The sequence below is a fragment of the Lissotriton vulgaris genome, chromosome 6, assembly GCF_964263255.1.
Source record: "Lissotriton vulgaris chromosome 6, aLisVul1.2, whole genome shotgun sequence".
NCBI lineage: Eukaryota > Metazoa > Chordata > Amphibia > Caudata > Salamandridae > Lissotriton > Lissotriton vulgaris.
The window spans coordinates 966,017,519-966,037,516 of NC_141694.1; the positions used below are offsets into that span (position 1 = coordinate 966,017,519).

General features: G+C 45.9%; 1 protein-coding gene across 7 annotated transcripts in view; it reads right to left on the reverse strand.

Moving 5' to 3' along the window:
* LAMA2 (laminin subunit alpha 2) overlaps window positions 1-19,998 on the reverse strand; it is a 3,858,378-nt gene that overhangs the window by 170,233 nt on the left and 3,668,147 nt on the right. For all 7 annotated transcript variants that reach the window (XM_086927001.1, XM_086926997.1, XM_086927002.1 and 4 more), the window contains 2 exons: window positions 4,436-4,556; window positions 215-391 (listed from right to left, as the gene is read on the reverse strand). In XM_086927001.1, the coding sequence (XP_086783127.1) occupies window positions 215-391; window positions 4,436-4,556 (298 nt within the window). The remainder of the gene's footprint in view (window positions 1-214; window positions 392-4,435; window positions 4,557-19,998) is intronic.

Below are 19,998 nucleotides of genomic sequence, written 5' to 3' on the forward strand. Positions count from 1 at the left end.
GCGATTCCTTAAAAATCGCTATTTAGGAATCGCAACAGGATTTGTTGATACATATGGCCCTATAGTCTTATCCAACCGTGCAATTTTGCACAAAAGCTGCACGTGCATTACTCCGTCAGTGCGCGGGTGCACCGCACCGGTGCCTAGTTTATACTACCTAGTCCCACATGTTTACCCCAACGAGGTCTGGCAGAGGATGACGCGGGTGGTGTACCTGTCCGAGCTGCCTTCGCTTTCTCCTTGGAGGAGAGGGCGTCCCACCGTTGCCAAAAAGGATGATCCCAGACTCGTTCTTTGTGCTGAATGACAGGTTGATTTCAGAGCCAGTGTCAAACGAGGCAGGAGGCAGTTCAATAAATCCAGGTTTAGGAAAGCTGACTGTGTATAATTTCTGTGTAAGAAAAAGACAAACACTGTAGTTAGGCTGGGAAAGCAAGCATAAAGAAAGCCTATAGACTTGGCCCTTTCAAAGTAGGAAGGCTTTCTTAAGCTTCAGTAAGACAAAGAATAACAGCTAAACTACAGGAGAAGTGCAAGTATACTTCAGTCTCGGCAAAGCTACAAAAACACAGACACAGCCACGCAAACGTCCTTTGGACACAGAACTCAAGGACAGCATATTAACAGCACAAACGGCAGCCACATTCCCAGAACAAGCACAGCATGAACAACAGGATAGCAAGTTTCGCTCACACCTTTCATGTGTAGCTCAGAGAGCAGTGGTTCAGGATTATTCCACACAGGTGGAATGACTACTGCAGAAGCAAAAAGGTGCAAATGTTCCTTATTTAAATAAGGACGACTGAAACTGTTGACAACCTTTAGTGTTGAGTTAATCAGCAGTGGCTTGACAACTTTGAAAGTGGTGGGGTGTAAATACCTGCACGGAGTTACTCTGAGCGCGAGAGCGAAGTGAATGCGCCTAACGTGCTCCAATGGGTGTGGGGGGTGTCTCCCTCAGTGAAAAAGAAAATATTGAAAAAATCGGGTGTAGTGGGGGCTTTTGTGCACTAAAAAAGTTTCCTATAAATTGGCTTAAGATCCGAAGGTTCTGAAAGGGCGCTTATGAAACATTCCAATACTTTCATCATGTGCCTTCAAGCCTGCCCTCAAAAGGGGCGTTTTATGGTCACCCTCCCTAATAAAACATTTTTAAAATGTTGTCACCGCAGAGCATTCATATAATCACAGACCATATAGAGCACAGCCTAATAACATCTTTATGGCGCAAAAAGCAACTCTTCTACTCAATTTACATCTTGTATGAGACTATGCATCCATTACTTACCGGTAATTGCATTACTCGGAGTCCTACTCCCTCGCTTCCACGCCTCAATGCGCAATGAATGGAAGCGAGGGAGGGACGAGGAGGTAATACAGATTACACTAATCGTACATGCTCAGGCACCAAACAGAAGTAAGGAAAACATACAATATTTATCCATGTACATGATAAAATTCCTACATTCGAGTCATGAAATATAAGCAACAGAAGCAAGCACTTGAGGAAACAAAAACTGAAGATGGGTAACAAGGCTCTCAAAGACAGCATTAAAAATCAGAATACATATATTTCGGAAATACAGGAGCGATATTCACAAACATCAGCTCGTTAGTTTCCCCAAAAATATAAACAGTTCGCCATCAAAATACAGACTTTTTGAACAATAAAAACCAAGATGCCTAAACAAAAGCTTGTCAGTTTCACAAACACATGTTTTTCACTCGAAATACTACATTTTCGTTTATAGCAAATGCGTTTGGCCTCAAAGCATCAGCTTGACATTTACATCAAGTACTTTCATTTACTACTGCTGTTCATGCACGGATTCTGCCTTTCATGCACATTTACTATCACCATCAACTATCAGAACCACCAATCATGTGTCGGAGAGTTCCGCCATCACTATGGCAGGAATACTCAGCTTTGTCTTACAAACGCCCACAATATAAACAGATAGGGCTGTAAGGCCAGGGCCCCATAATACCATGGATAGACACAGTTCCTGACTTAACACACTTAGGGCCATATGTATCAAGCAAATTAGCATTCGCAAAGGCCGAAATTCGGCCTTTGCGAATGCTAATTTGCTAAATGGTATGTATGACACATTTTAACAGCAAAATAAGGAATCGCAAAATTTGCTATTCCTTATTTTGCGATTGCACTTAAGGAATCGCAAATTGTGCGATTCCTCAAATGCAATGTATCAACGGAAAATTAATGCAAAAGTGCCCATAAGGATTCGCAAATTACCACCAACTTCTAGTTGGTGGTAAATTGCGAATTCTTTTAATAAAGCAATTTATTTAAAATTCAAAGGTGCCATATGACGCTCATACATGCCCTTAGGGCATGTATGGGCGCCATATGCCAACACATGTGATTTTCAGGGGTGCAGCAGGGTGTTCTTGTGACACCCTTGAAAATATTCCTAAATTGCGATTAGCTAATTGCTAATCGCAAATTACCCCTTCATTCCTATGGGCCTCCTGGCCCATAGAAATGAATGGGAAATTTGCGATTAGCAATTTGCTAATCGCAATTTAGGAATGTTAAGGAATCGCTAAAAAGAAGCGATTTCCTAAATACATACCATTTTGCGATTTCTAAATAGCGATTCCTTAAAAATCGCTATTTAGAAATCGCAAATGGTCAGGATGATACATATGGCCCTTAATATGTCAAGGATTGGCACCATCATAAGAGATAGTCGCAATAAAATATCACCAAATTGTAGAAATGAGAGAGAAATAACATCACATGACAAAACCTTCACCTTAAACTCAAAACACATAATATACTCTTGGGAGATGGCAGTTGAAAATAATCTGACAATGTTGAGGCTTACAGTATTACACCAGGCCACGGTTTTCAGTGAGGCCACTAACATTCAGAAACAAATGGCAAATACCTTCCCTTTGGAGCAGTGTGGCATGCACGAAGGCATCTACTATTTTCCTAACTCTATAGCTAACTACATACAAACTGTAATATTCAAGAAGTGTTGCGCATTACAAAGCTACGGTAATAAGTACAGAGTCGTAAAGTCCAAATAAAGCATGAACTACCCCTCTCTTCTATAGTAGAGATGTACATATTAGGTCACTGTATTTTGACAACACAAGTCACTCTGCGCACATGCTTTCTAAATCACGAAACCTAGATTTCATAGAGAAAATCCATGCTTGAATGGTGACAAGTTTATACTCTGTTGGAAAAATGTACCCATGGTTATTGGATAAGACTGAAACCATTACCAATATAAGGTTAAATGCAAAAAAAGTCACTTTTCACCAAAATTGCCCTTTTTATTAATGAACATTGGATTTGGTGGAAGCAACATCAGTTATAGAAGTTAACGCACATTGCAAAAACATTTATAAAAATAGTTCAGACCTTTCACAAAGCTGCAGTATTGAACGTTCTTAATAGATGTCCTTTCAAATCAGGTACAGATGCTTGAAAAATCTTCCAGAAAGCTCCAGTACTTCAAGCTGCCTCCAGATGAACCCCTAACTCGAACATAAATATTTGAGAACTCTTTCCCAAATCTGTAGTACTGCAGGGCGCAACTAGTGGTCCCTTTCGAGTAGGATGCATGTACTTGCAAAGTCTTTCACAAAGCTGCAGTAGTGTTTGCTGTTCCAAGACACCCTTCTAGATTAGTTGCAAGTAATTGCTTTTCCATACTACAAGTGTTTGTTGTACCATGCCTTATGGCCTTATTAGGGGGGTTTACTTGTGTCCACACCTGCCCTAGCCCCAGGATAAAAAAGAAGAAGGAATTGAACTAACCCACTTGAATGTTTCTTTTTCTTGAACGTTTGGCAGAACAATGGCAAAAAGCATAACCATGCATTTGTTTTCAGTACACAGAGAGTTTTTACAAACATCATTATACCCAGGTGTTTACAAAGTTTTTTCTTGACTTAATTGGCTTTCACAAAATTAATGAAGATTACTGCGTCAGTTTTGCCATTATTTGTGCATACGTTTTCCATGTTTTTTGTGAGGTTATTGTCACGCCAAACAACCCCAACAAAGATGGAAAATACATGCAGTCTTTTTCTATGCAGTTTACAGAGTTTTTGTACGTGCAGTGGAAGCTGCAGATTTTTGTGTACACAGGAACCTTTTCCTACATGCATTACTGCATAAGTTACGATACTGCTGCAAATTAGGAAAGCGTAAACCTTTGCAACTTTGTGAATATGCAGAGTTTTTTCAGAGAAATAAATTCCAACTGCACACATTTAAACTTTATTGTAGGCCAACCATTATCATTTTAAAGGGCAATTGGCATTTGGCGAATCTATGCGGTCTCCCGCTAAAAATGTTATCATGGAGTGTGTTGCTGTTTGTAAATGTGTTTAAGGAGCATGCAAACATGAAAGGCTTAAACAGGCATAACAATTTGACATTCCAACATACCTCTAACGCACATCCTTTGGTGATTCCGACATAATCAGGGCTACTCAGTAAATTGTAGGGCGTACGGGACACTTCGATATCCTTCATGCATCCTGAATACTTCTTTAAATTTACTTCAGGCCTACAAAGAGAGGATCAATACAAAACAATGATTAGTAGTTGTTTTATGGCATGCCTAGTCCCCATGTGGGATGCACACTGACAGTGCCACACCATGCGCGCTACCTGAAATCTACAGTTGGGCTGGTTCTCGCCTGCGGGTATAAATACTCGAGCATCTACTGAGGGAATTATCACGAGTCAGAATCCAGAGAGGGAAACTACATTCAGGTTTTTTCGTAAATGAACGCTGTAAATTCTGTACTTTCTAGGTCATGTTGGCCGAAATAAAGTTACTTTGACTTGAATTGACATTCAGGATTATGAGCGTGGTCAGGGCAGCACGCTCACGAAGGTTGGGAAGAAGGCCAGGGAGCGCGGCAGCCGTAGGGTCACTCACATAGCATCAGCCCATACAGCAGCAAGATCAACTTCCTTTGAGAATGTGGCCAAGCTGAAGGGAATATCTAGAGCTTCTGAATTTTTGACACAGTTATCGAAGCACAGCTGACCCTGAGCAGGATGTTGGTGGGGGCTGCTAACGCGACCCTCACTGGTGCTCGTTGGAGGAACAGCGACACCAGCCAGACAGGGATTGACAAGAGTTCTGCAGGAGCCAGTGTCCAGTCACACAGAGGTGACCAGATGGACCCAGCTGGCCCTGTTGTGGGTTGTGGCCATGGCAGGAAGTCAGCGACATCATGCAGTATGTCTGGTGTGAAGCCCCCTGTGGCTACTCACCCTTGGGACGAAGAGGCCTGGGGAGCCAAGAGATGGATGCATCAGTAAGAGTGTCTTGACAGAAATCCAGGTCATCATCGCACCGTTCCCTTTTGAACCAATGAGATGCAGGCACTGCAGGCACCAACTCTCTTGAGGGCTAGGAAACCCAATAGCCAGTGTTTGGGCTGAACTGGGGCGAGATGCTGCAGATTTTGAAGCGCCATTTCTTGCAGAGAATCATCATAAAGTCAGAGCTTCAAGTCCATGAAACTGTGCGGGCAGGTGGTGGGAGCCTACACAGGACGATGGCAGGACGAGGCCCCTGGAGAAGCTTGAGGGGGGGGTCCCCAGAAACTTGTCCAGTGTGAAGAGTTCTTTGGGGTGGGGTAGGTGACCTGTTGTGGGTTCACTCCCCAAGAAGGGCCTTCTTGGGTTTTTGAGCAATAATTTAGAATTTGAACAGGGTCTAAGGATGAAGGAGGAGGCGTATATGGCAATAAGCACTAAGGGGAGCCCTAAAAGGACTGCAGTCAACATGTGCAAATAAGTCTGTATAGGTGGTGGAGTACAGGGCCGCTTTCCTGTTCTTTGTGGTAAGGAATGGATCATGGTGCTGACCGAGGAGGAGGGATGGAAAAGACCCACAGGATACTTTGGCTATGACTGGGCACCTCTGTGTTGTCCATAGCGATTACAGCTGGGGGTCTCCTCTTCAGTGAGAGAGTGGTCTGACACTGGGGCATGGGCAGGAAAGGTTGACGTCAGAGCTAGAGGTACATGCAGGAATGGCATTGACTAAATCATCATCTTGAGGGGCGCATCAGTGATGTGGTGCAGAGGCAAGGCTCAACTGTGGGGTAAGTGCAGGACACATTGCAGGGGTTCATTAAGCACTGGATGAATGCTCTGCCGTGACACAGATGGGTAAGTAGAAGAATATCAGGGCAGAGGATGCCCCAATGGGGCTTCCTTGGGCTGCAACCATGACAAATGGGTGTGATGTGTGAATTGCGGAATACAGGCATAGATGGCCCCTTGAGGTGGTCAATTGATGCAGACGACCAAGAATAAGATTTGGGAAAACAAGTATATTGATTTGTTTAAATTGGTCTATAGGTAGACAGTGAGCAAAGAAGGCTCGAAAGCAGAGGAAAGAGAGCTAGCTAAGGGGCCATAGGTGCCCAGTAACATGGTTACCTGGAGAGGGGCATTCGCTATTTTCACTAGCATCTTATGTGGAAAGCCCCCAGGGCAGAGTTTGGCCTTAACCCCTTCGATGCTCATGACGAGCTCAGCTCGTCATGCAGTACACTGGTCGTGTGCTTATGACGAGCTGAGCTCGTCATGGAGTATGGGGATCTGAATATTTCAGCACCCAGCGGGAATTGCTCTAGCAGCCAAGGTGTTAAGGGAGTACATGTATCTCCTTAAGGCAGCTCGAATCAGTTTTGGTGACTTGGCATGGTTAAGATTTGATGAGCAGTTTAGTCTCTGCAGAAGCACCATGCCATACAAATCATGGGGGATATTGATCAGGAGCTTTGGCTACAGTGCATGGCACCTACAAGTCCTGTGCAAACGGCACATGGTGCGAGTAGTCTGCCTATCCTTACGACACCTTTCCAAGACGCCCCACCCAGAATGGGATCAGGGAAATGGACAAGCAACCTTCTATGGGGGCCTGTTGAAACTTTAACTAAAGGGAGCCTATTATTTGAACCCTGTGACTTTTTACATGACTATTCCAATTGTGGCGGCAGGCACATCTGCTGCAGTTCACAGCAGGGGACAACCCACTCCCAGCAGGATGGAGCACGGGTAATGGCAAATGAGTGGTGGCAATGGGCAGATACTCCAGTGGACTCTGAGGTAATGCTACCATTGTTGGAGAGATATGCTGACAGTACAATAACAGCTTTCTTGGGGGAGAGTTTTCGTTTTGGTTTACGCGTTCCCTACATGGGTCCACAGGTGGGTTGACAAGCATACAATCTGAAGTCCTGCAAAGGGATGGAAGAGCACTACCACACTAGTAGAAGAAACAGTGAAAAGAAGTGGGTCAGGGTAGTATAGCAGGGCCATTTCCGATTCCTAAATTGAGGAACTTGATGGTGATGCAATATCTGTCACAACCTGATAGGAGATGTGTAAATGATTGCATCGACCAAACAGAGTGTTCGGTGTCATATGCCAACCAGCAAAGACACAGCCATTAAGTTAGTGTGGAGGTGCAGGCTGGGGCCAAATGGTGAAGGCATATATTATATTGGGTTTTTGCCTAGTGTCAGTGCACCAAAATGAGCTTGATTTATTAGGAATACCATTTCAGGGAAGATACTTTGTTGACACGTTCATGTCTATGAGAGGTTCAGTTGCATGCGAAGTGCATGAAAAATGTAGTACCTTCCTCAAATGGATGGTTCGCACAGTAACTGTGTCAGAGCAGTTTCTTCATTACTTGGATGATTTTCTTGTCATTGGGACAGCAGTGGTAACAGGAGAGTGTGAGAGATTGAGGATGACAATGGAAGTGGACGCAGACTGGAGGAACAGGAGGGTGACATTTGTGTCTGACAATGCAACAGTTTTAGCAGGTGGTAAACAGGGTGACTCTGTCTGATGCTCGGATGTTGAAGATTCTGAGAGAATTGGTCTTGAAATGCTTGGAGGAAAACCTCCGGTTTTATAGCTAACCACATTGTGGGCCTATACAACGGAGTAGCTGATGCACTTTCTCATTCACAGCGGAAGGGTTCCTTGATTTGACCCAGAGTGTGGACAAAGAAGGTCTTTGTGTTCCAGAAGACCAGTGGGACATCAGACTGTGAAAGCATATCTTCTTGTGGAATATTCACTAGCAATGTCCACAAGGAAGATGTACCAACAGCATTGGGTGCCAGAAGGCTTAGCTGTGAAAAGAAGGGGTTATGGTTGAAAAGCGAGGACATGCTGAATATGCTTGAATTTATTTTGGGTCAATTAGAGAGTAGTTTATCTGCGATTAGCATAGGAGGAAAGCTGGCTAGTATTGCATTCTATGGTGTTAGATAGCTGGTCCCGAAAGCAAGGCAGGGTGCCCCTCAAGGCGTCTTATTATGATCAGGGTCTTGAGGGCTATAATATAGCAGGTAAGAGTCGCATGGCCTTTCACCTGCAGATGCAGCTCTACAGAGCAATCTTCAGTTTGGTGTTTTCAGCGTATTAGGGTTTTAGAGATGGTAGGTGGGAAAGGTAGTTCAGGGAGGGTGATGGCAAACCTAGAGTTGCATACAAACGGTTTCACAGTGCATGTGCGCAGCCGCAGCCAGACTCGTCCTCGGGATACTGCACCACGAACACATGACCCAGCACCTACGAGACCTCCACTGGCTCCCCGTTGAGAAGAGAGTAACCTTCAAACTCCTCACCCACGCCTACAAATCCCTCCACAACATCGGACCCAAATACCTAAATGAGAGAGTATCCTTCCATGCACCCAAGAGGAACTTCCGGTCCGCTGACCTCGCCCTGACAGAGGTCCTCCGCAACTGCAGAAACAGAACAGACCGGAGAGCCTTCTCCTACATCGTGGTCAAGACCTGGAACAAGCTCCCAGTGAACATCAGATGCTCCCCCACCCTGCACACTTTCAGGAAGGACCTCAAGACCTGGCTCTTCAACTGATCCGGAGCTGCAACCCCACCCCCGTAGCGCCTTGGGACCCTCCCGGTTGAGTAGCACGCTTTATAAACCCCTTGATTGATTGATTGATTGATTGATTGATTGATTGATTGATATGAGGAAGCCTAGGACTGACCTTAGGGGTAAGGGGCAGTGGTGCACTTACACTGTTTAGGTGACACATAGGTTGACCCTTGGTTACACTTGCAGGTCTTGTTGGAGTTAAGGGGTTGGGGTGAGGGCCCCATTTTCTTGCATGATAAAGGTTCCGCAGTAAGATTGGGGCAAGTACTGGGAGTACTGAGAAGATGCTTACAGGAGCCATGCTTGCCATCACTGAACATAAGCACCCACTTGTTTTGGTTAGGAGCAGCGAAGGAGAGTTTCTGAATGGGGATGAGAGAAGACAGACTGAATGGTTTGGGTAGGTGGCAGAGCAGGTTTGCTGAGGTATGTTTGGCAAGCAAAGAACTAACAGGATGTTACATTGTTGGAAGGTGCTCCTTGTGCAGAGGCTCACCTTGGGGTATAGGGATCTGTGGTCCCTCTGTGGTGATGTGGGCTAGGGTGCAGGCTGAGGGACAATTTGGAGGCAATCAGCAGGAGTTGGAAAAAGATAGTGCCAGGGTTCATTGGTAAGTTCTTGGTAGGATGCGTTGGGGCAACAGGTGTCAGCCTTGTAAGAGTACACAACAAACTGGGGCTGGGCAGATGTTTTCATCATTCTTATAGGTGAGAATTATATTTTAAAATATACTGAGCTGGATTTAATGAAGTCCATGAAGTGGGACATAGAAATGCAGACGATTAGCTCGGTTTCCGCAGATGTTTTCAGGACTATGCTGTTGTCTGGTAGGATGTAGAGGGGCACGAAGCAGGCAGCTGAGATAAAGCCAGGAAGGAGCTGAATAGAGAAATGACTGGTCTCTGCAAGGACAGAGGGTTGCAGATGAAAGCTCAGCAGATCATTATTTTTGAGTCCTTGCTTTTGTTCAGGCACGAAAGGGTGCCCTTGTCTCACAAGGGCAATAACCTTTGTTTAGAAGGGTTGACATCCACTGGAAGGCTGGATGAAACACCCTAAAAAGCTCTGGGGTTGAAGGACAGAAGTGACATCGCAGGGAGGGTCTTTCTGGTGGTGGAGGAAGGCAAACTGTTCAGCTGATTGGGGAAAAGATAAGGGTAGTCAAGACATGAGGCAAAGACGAGGACCTAGTCCAAGAGCAGTCGGCCTCAACAAGATGGTTAATGTGGGTTCTGGTATGAGGACCCCAAGGACTTAGAGCATTTCAAAGCTTGCGTGCAGTTCAAAAGTGTTTCAGGGTGGGATGGTGGGAGTTACTTAGGGCAGGTGGGTTGGTTTAGAACCAATGTTAGCCCATTTGACGGAGTAGCTTGTGCAGCTTAGCCAAACAGCTAGGTACATTGCTTGCCAGTTGTAAAACAAAGTGGCCTTTTGCACTCAAAGAAAGCAGAGAGGTGTGATTATTTCCTCTCAAGTAAAAAAATACCCCAGAAAGGTGATCTATTTCCAAACGACAAACACAAAACGGTGGAAGGGGACCTAGGGGAAATATTTAAAGACCAGGCTCTGGGTACTATCCCCAAAAGGACCAATCAACAACAACGGTACCAGAGGGTCTCAGGTAAATGTGCCCATCAACACAAGAAAACCAAGCAAGAACTCACCTCTACACCCAGGCTATGTCCCAGAGAGCTCTCTGTGGATGAGGAAAAATACCCATCAGTCACCATTCGGATGCGCCCTTCATCATTTGGGATTTTATCCGTACCACCCGTCAGAGGATTGAACAACTCTCCTAGGAGGTAAACCCGGTGGTAGGGGGTATCCTCACTAGAAAAGAGAGATGACAGTGTGATATACCACTAGATGTAAATACGTGGTAAAGAAAGATGGGACTGGGGTGTGCAGTGCTAAAGAAGGTGTCAAGAAAAGAAACCAGAATAAGTGGGTTTAAAATTGGTTAAGAATAAGCACCAAACGAGGATTTTAATTCAAATGTGCTTACCATACCAACATTAAAAACAGTGCGCCCGCGGGCTGTCTAATTATGTGGACAGCCTCGGGACAAGAGGTGGTCGACTAGTTTCAGCATATGAATGACAGATTATGTCAGAAATGCTTTCTTCAGGACCAAAACAATTTAAAAGCTACTACACCATGTGAGAAAAAAGCCTAACCCTAGAAACGTGAAACAAGTGCGAACAGTCACCTGTAGGTTCTGGGTATCCTTACTGTCTGTGCAAGGCACTGTGGGAAAAAAGGTGAGGAGAGGTTTAAATATGATATATGGGCTCGGACTTCCAACCATAAAATATGATTTGGGTAAACTAATAATTAGAAAAGGCACCATGTGGGTGCAGACAAAAATTATTAAGTACACTTGGATCAAAAGTTTCAGTATACCAAATGTTCGTAGAATCTTACCTTAACATGTAAGGTCAGATGGCCTCACCCCACCTGGCAGAGGCTCAGGGGAAATGAAGCACCGCTCTAGAAAAACATGTATAACACACGTTAAAACATTAGATGCACACACCAAAAAGACTACCAGGACTAACAATAACAAAGAGTAGATGGTCTTCTAGAACCCACTCGACTGATCGTAAGAGCAGGTATGCCCAGCGTATGTGGACAGCCCTGTTGTGAAAGTAGCAGCAAATGGCATGTGGGTTCAACTCACCTAACCGTCGGTACTCCTGGCTGGCGTCCTGGCCATCTGGGGAGGTACCGACGAGTGGTGGGGAGATGGGTGTAGAGGTGAGTTCTTGCTTGGTTTTCTTGTGTTGATGGGCACATTTACCTGAGACCCTCTGGTACCGTTGTTGTTGATTGATCTATTTCCAAAGTCTGAATATGTGGCATTTTTGCATGGATCAAATTACTTGTACTTTACCATGTCTTAAATGAATACATTTGTGACTAGGCTATCGTGCACTGAAACTACAATGCATAAAACATTGACTTTTTGGTACCTGTGCAGTGTCAGCCCCATGACCTGCAAAATGCAGAAGGCCAGTCCTATATTACAGGTCTACTGTGGAAGATAGAAGGGCTATCTTCTTTTTATAGTGCACATAACTCTTTGACATTTATATTGCCCAGCTAGCTGAAATCATATAGAGTAACACGATTCGATGGTCATCTGTTTGCTGATCATACCCAGCTTGATCTCAAGCTGCATGCATTACCTGCAGATACTCATCTCGTCACAGACTGTTTTCTGCACCTTCGAGGATAGATGAATATAAAACATCTCTGCCCGCCTAAAGGATGGCAAAATGGATGTCCTCTTACTCCCTTCTTTACATCTCACAACAATACTCAGATATAGGATGATATTGAAAATGCCCATCCCAACAGATCTCACCACCTCTTTCTGCCTTCAACCATGCCATCTCAGGACCACACAATACACACATTCTCAGAGTGGACAACCCAGTGCAAGATAAGCAAACTATATCATACAAAATAATCTAAAGGGACTTACAGAGCTGTTCAAAGCTACAGGCATACTAAAAACCAAAAACTATCCGTCTGTCTCTCCACCACACTGCTACAAGCATTCAAATTGCACCTCAGTAGTCATCACTCATGACATGGAATCACTTCCCTCATAGGATCAAAACAAAGACAACCTACTTCCAACTACATACCATTGCACAGTTGTAGCCTGCTACCTATGTAGTAAGCACTATATAAATGTTACAAAACAACACAATACAATATTACTGAAGGTTAATTGAAACATAACACGATTAACTTGTGGCAATAATACGATTGGAAACTGAAAAACATAATCTGATGGGTGGTTGTGTGAAGATGGCTACATGAGACTCTCTAATTGCAGATCTCAATAGCACAAGCAATTACTGGCAAAGTCCATGGCTTTACTAATGCTTTGTGGTTGCCACTATTGGCCTTGACAATGGTAAATGCTTTTAAGGTGCAGTAGTATTGGAACGACAATAGTGGCTACTGGCTATGTTGAAACTCTATTTGCTAAACTTTCAAGATGATGCAAGAAGGTGACTATCTTAATAGTATAGATAGTAGCATATCCATGATATCAACATGACCACTATGTTGCATGATGCAACATGAAGAGATGTCACATGGCAGCTATCTTAAAAGTATAAAAATATTATTTTCGATACTTTTAAGAAAGCTGCCCTTTGGTGTCATGCCACGTTGCATCATGCAACACATTAGCCATCTTGAAAGTTAAATGAAATAGATTATCTACACTTTGAAGATGGGCGTCATGTGTTGACGCAACACGACAGCCACTTGAAAGAACAGAATGTAACATTTTTGTTATTTTCGATAATTTGAAGGGGGCCAGGCTTCAATAATGGCTTTGCCAATGTAACACAAATCGAAAAGAATCTAGCTCTGTCAAAGCCAATAGCGGTGGGTATTTAGTGGCAGAAGTACACATTTTTAGTATGGTATTAAGTTTTTACTGGCATATGGCTCTAAGTACGAGCTTAAACCACCCACGTGCATATTTGTCAATGTCCCTATACTTTACTACGTTAACTCTTAGACCAACTCATACATCTCAAAAACTCTTTGATATGAGGGAAAGAAAGTATAGGTGAGGGAAAGAAAGAAAACCCATTATGTTGTCATTTATAAGGTGGGAATTTCCACTAAAACAGTGGTTACATTGTTATGGACCAAGACATTGTGCAATTCGTCAGTATATGCTGCTAAATTAAATCTTCACAGTAGTGATATGTGGCTTAGGTCTGTCATGAGGCTTGTTTGCAGTTTTGGCAATGAATCGCTTCAGTAGATGTTAACCTGCAACAAGCAAATCACAAGGCAGCATTTAACAGGCAATCATTTGTAAGGACCTCGGCATATTTTTTCTCTTTAATTTTTGACCAGAGAAGAAAGCGAATGGCAGAGAGGGAGAAAGGAGGACGAGAAAGCAATAATTAAAACAATGTGGAAGAGTGTGATAGAATGATATGAAGTGGAGGGTGGAGACAGGAAGAGGTGTAATATGACTAGGCAGCCTTGGTCTTCGGCAACCCCTGCCTTCCACAGCACTGGGGTAGAACTCCTAATGAAAACGTTGGTCTTGTGCTCTTGATTAGTTACAAATTAAGTGCTGCATAATACCCTGAGGGTCGGACTGGACTATAGAGCATTCTGACAGTGCCAGAAAGGTTGGTCTGAGAGGTCAGTTCACAGGCCGTTTTTTTGGCTGTATGTGAACCTATTTTATGGTTTGGTGTGCCGGATTTTACTGTTTATTTCCCTGATGTTACCAGAAACACTTCCTGCTCCTAGAGGTGAGCGAGCCTCTGAAAACGTGTGACGTCTTTGATCCTCGTGCACACAACAAGTCGAACCATTGCATGGTTTTTACCTGCCACCTCGCTCTTATCTCATGCGGGCACCAAGAATTAAACAGAAGGCAGTGACTTTTAATGTTAAATGGGCTATTGACAGTGATACCCGTTTAGATGCTGTACTCCACACTGTGGAACCTGAAAACCTGGGATCAATCCAGGCAACCAGGCTTCACCAAATTGTGTGATCTTTGGCAAATATTTAATTTTACTGAGCCATCTTCTTCATTGTCGCTTATGAGAATATGTTCATATATATGAGTTTGGCTGTGCAGTCTAAAAAAACCTTCTATTTAATTATCGCTTTTAATAAATTCCTGTTGATGTAGTGATATAATCTGATGTACCACGGTGAATCGCTTTCATGCGCTACTGAAAAGTAGTTCGAGTTTGGAAGTGACTTTATCATAGTTTTATTCAACGGTAGTTGCATAATTTGCTTGCCAAAAATGTCCAGGTCTCAGCTCGTGCACAGTCGCTTAGGCCCAAGCCAGACCCTTGACTCAACTCTGGCTCGGCTCTGCCTGTTAATTTCTTGGCTTGCCAACATCTACCTGCAGCAAGCACAAATGCATGCAGTCTTCCATACCTTGCAAAATACCTATTCAGCGTCTCTTTACAAGTTCAAAACTTCCTTGTCTTGCTAATGTGGACATTTTCTTCATAATCTGCTTCACTAATGGGAAAACAACTCATGCCTACATGCAGGCAGGAAAGAGACAGAAGACTGAGCAGTGTTAAACCACAAGGTAACTAGCTCACACAACACAACATACCACACCACTATCCAGCCAATGACCTTTTGGTTCTGAATTTCTTGATTCAATATCAATGTCACAGGGCAGGAAAGAGGAGCAGTATAAGCTGACATTGCTCATTACAATGCATGAGATGTGGTGTTACGGCCAAAGCTTCTGACTATGGAACTAGGGAATCAGGTTCGACTCTCCACATCCTGTGATTCTGGGCAAATCACTTGAACTAACCATGCCTAAAAAATGACTGTGTAATGTAATTTCTTCTCATTAAAAACGTTCCACTGGCCTCAGATCATGTTCCCGCTATATAAAACTGCAAAACAAATGAAGCATGATGTAGTGACTTGGGAGTTTTATGAAGGAACCCTTTTGGCTCCAAACTGACTCCATAGAGCTGTGACGTAGGTGTCAGAGCAGGTGCAATGAAAGCTTGTTTTAGAATGCAAAGTTTGCAGTTACATAGAGCTGAATAAAGACATCTAAGACTAGGCTCCATCTGTGGTGTAGTCACTGATGGGTACCTAGGCTAGGAAGGCCGCTACAACTGTCAATGAGAGAGGGTATAAGTAACCTGAAGAACAACCGCACTCCCACAGAGAGGTTGCTGTGGTCCAAGCAAACTGCTTGTGCATGCCGCGTGTCACTGTTGAAAGTACAGAATCAACAATTCATGCATGTGAAGTCCAAGAGCAACTCCAACCACTGTAATGCAGGTGAAGACAACGGAAGTACTGCAAAGAATCTACACGTCGCTGGTCGAGAACCTGTTGGTCAGGTCCTACATAAAGGTATTGCACTGCCACGCAAGGTAAAGTTGGAAACTACCCGGGGGCATATTCTCAAGGAGCTATCGCCGAGTTAATGGCACTTTATCGCAGCCAAAGTCGCGATAAATTTATCGCCACATTCACAAGCTGGTTCTAACAGCCCATAGCACCAGTTTACCTGCGATAGCAGCCACAAAAAACATCGCCACAGATGACCCCCGCAAATACCGCTAATGAGAAGCAGAGTAGGCGTTCCCGAGCAAAAAGCTGTGACAACACCACTCCGCAACATTCTCAATAACCAGGCAGATCGGCGATAAGATCCCAAAAAAGGCGATAAGGCGCGTTACGATCAGGAAATTAACACCTGCTCTGACTTGGTGTAAAGTCGGACCACAGCCTGCACCATAAAAGGGAGGCTAGCCCAAAGCCACACCTGAAGAACAAAAGATGCCATGGAGCCACTGATCATGCAGCCCGGACACCCAAGAGGGCACAACACCCACCGCCACCACCCCCAGGACCACCCCCCCACCCCCCTGCACCCCCACTCCCCAACAACCAACACAGAGGCAGCGCAGACAAAGTCAGCGATCCTCCAAAAATGCACCAACCTCACGGACCCAACACCAGAGAATGTCATAGCCCACCACAGGCACACATGATCAACTATCCTCCACATCCTGACCACCATTGCACACAGGCTGACTGTACCAACATAGCGGACAACCAACATCCCACCGCAGACCAAGCTGCTGGCAGTGAAGCACCTGTTGGCCACTGGTACCCTCCAACCAACATCCGCACGAGCCAGAGGTGTCACACAGCCAGCCCAATCCATGTCCCGCACAACGGTCCTGGATGACACCATCAGTTTGGTACCCCACTATCTATACTTCCCACACACTGCGCAGGAACAGCTGGAGACCAAGCAAGGAGTCTACGCCACAGTTGTCTTACCACACGTGTCAGGGGGCAATTGACTACACACATGTCCTACTTGTGCCCCCTGGCAACACTGCACACAATAAGCGCACGTATCCCACCAATGTCCAGGCAATTTTGGACCACCGGGGAATCTCCGCCAACGTCGGTGCCAATCGCCCAGGCAGTGTGCATGAGCCCTACACCTTCCGACAGTCCATCATCAACCTGCGCTACCAGGATGGCACCAACGGAAATGCACTGCTCGTTGGCCAATACCACATGAACAACCACACACCTCAACTCCACAATCATGCAACTCACAACACAGGAAATGCACATGTAACAGGCTCACATACAACATGCATACCCACCAGACACAACAGAACAACTTACTGTGGGAACCTGGGGCAGCCATGTACATTATCCATCAACGGCATGGCACATCAGCCACACAATAGCAGGTTTTGGGAAGAGGAGGGGACCAGGCATGTGGGAAAGAGGCAAATTTACACAATGCCAAGTGTGGCGTGGATGTGATGGCCACACTGCAATATGCAGACCACACACATATCCATGTCGGCGCACACTGCTGGTGTATGGAGTGTAGTGGACAGTGGACGCAATCCTGTCACCCCAGCCAGTGGGGAGGAATGCAGAAATGTAGCTTGTTATGTTCCCCGTAAGCGTGAGCAGAGTGGGATGGCTGAGCGTAGGCCAGGCAAGCGTAGGGGTGCGAATAAAAGGTATGTAGATATAGGCGTGGTTCTCTTCCGGACTGTCCAACGTCTCTGCCAGGGCAGTGCCTCTCACCCCGCCACGAGGCCGACGCATCGCTGTGAGCAGAGTTGTCTGTGATCCTGTGTGCCTGCTGCACCCAGGGACGCTGGTCCCGAACCAGTCGTACCCGTACATGCGCACCCAGGCCTCAATGCCCACCTGCCAACACCGGCGTGCGTCGAAGAGGTCCTGCCACGTGCCGGTGCAAGCTCCATGCCCGAGGCCCATGACCCTGGCAACCTGCCACGACCATCACATCCTCCGCGAGCAAGGCCCACAGTACTCCTTTCTCGTTGACGTACTCTACCGGCATACACAGCGAACTAGTAGGTCACACATTTGGAACTGAGCCTTGATTACACTATGGTTGAGGACAATGTGTATGGCTGAGCTGAAGTCATTATACTCCCTTCGATGTGCTGCCACCAAGTCTGTGCATAGCATTACAACCACGCATGTCTGTGGGCCCACGCGGACTACTGCTCCCAGGCCACACTAAGCTCGAGTAGGTCACACATTTGGAACTGAGTCTTGATAATGCAATGGCCGGGTACACTTGGCAATGCAGGCTTTAAATCACTATACTCCCTTCGATGTGGTGACACCAAGTCTATGTATAACATCACAACAACACGTTTCTTGGCCCCTTGCTGGAAACGTATACCACCTACACTGCGGTCGAGTTGGTCACACAATTGGAAGTGAGCATCGATTTTTCAATGGCAGAGTACATATTGCATGCAAGGAGAGGTGTAAGAGGATGACACGTTGCAGTCAGGAGCTAAAAAGGATCATCGGAACTGGGGGTGATTGAACACTACCGACAACTGCCCTGGTGTCACTAACTCTGTGCATCGCGAGCCAACGGCACGTGGCTGTGGGCCACTACTGACCGCTGCCTCCGGCCTACACTGCGGTCCAGTAGGTCGCTGAGTCTTGATTTAGCAATGGCGGAGTTCATATCAGTGTACCGGCATCACCGCAGACTGCATCCCCTCTCAGCCCTGGTGCCACTAAGTCTGTTCCTCGACATTCATGGACACTCACTGGTCGTACATTGGTGGCGTCTGAGTCTATGGACTAGGGGGTAGTTTCATCCTCATGTAGCTGATACCCAATCGGTTCTGGCAACAAAGCTGTTGCTTTCCACTCCACCATTTGCTGCTTCTGGATAAAATCAGACCGTCCGCATCATGCCCTGGAGGGCACCTTCCACTGTCCCCCGTAACCCTTCGCCACATTCACCTTCGACATCGATGAGGACCCGCCCAGTCCGCGTGGCCCTACCTCAGTGCACCGCAAGCAACCCTCTTGTGGCAGGGTGCCTGTACCGGCCACTGTGCATCCAGGGCCACTAACTCTGTGCTGGGCAGGTCAGAGACCCCTTCTTCTGAGATGTTGGATGGCCTCTTAGGCAATGGCCTTGGGGTCATAAACGCCATGTGTCTGTGGCCCTGCACTGTCCGCTGCCTCCAGCCTCAACTACGGCCCACCAGGGCACACATCTAATCGAGTCCTGACCGGCCCGGACGTCGCATCACAGCAGAAGGCACTCACTACCATCGCCAGGTCCACATCCATCTGCCATCTGCCAGAGTCGAAACGGTGGTACTGGCAGAGTGACGGAGTCGCTCGCTCCTGCCGTGGATGCCATCTTCTGCCTGATCCCCTGCTCAGAACTACAGGTGCCACTGACTCAGTGCACCGCAACCCATGGAGAGGTTATGCAGCAATGTAAAGCAGTGTGGGAGAGCTGTTACGTTGATGAGGAAGATGGTGCATGTTTAACACACCCCACTGCATCTGCATCAGGAATATCTCAAAGGGACACAATCCTAGACTTTTTCTTCACTTGAGCGCGCTCAGCTCTAGTGCCCCAACCTCAGTGCACTGCAACTCATGGACACTTCTGTTTGTATGTTGGCTGACCTTGGGACTTGGTCCGGCTCCCTCCATTTTGCTCAGCATTTGACTGTGTTATGGAGGTGTTTTCTGTTTCCATTGCACTGGTGTCCACTGTTCAAGTTGTTGCCAGCACCAAGCACTACGTGTGGGCTGGCTTACACTCACCCCACACACATCCAGCACAGGCATCACTGTACATGTGGCCCTGCCAATAAAGGGGCTGAGCGCACGTGCCCGTGGCCAGTTCAACATTATATCTGCGTGTCTCTCTGTGGTCTTCTTGTAATGCATGAGGGCCTTGGGCCCTACAACATTACATTGTGCTTTGTACAGCAGGCGCAAACATGTCACCGCATGCAGTAGGTTGGAGCTTTCAACATGTAGCTTTGTCTTCACCCACTTAATTCGTAAGGGGAGTGGCCTGGGTTGTCATACACAGATCCAACGCGGGTGTGTGACTGCTATTTGTGTGTCCCTGGGTGTGGTTCTGAACTGTGAATGTGCATCTGCATGTGTAGGAGAGTAGGGTCTGCTTCCTATGGTCACCCCCACTTTTTGC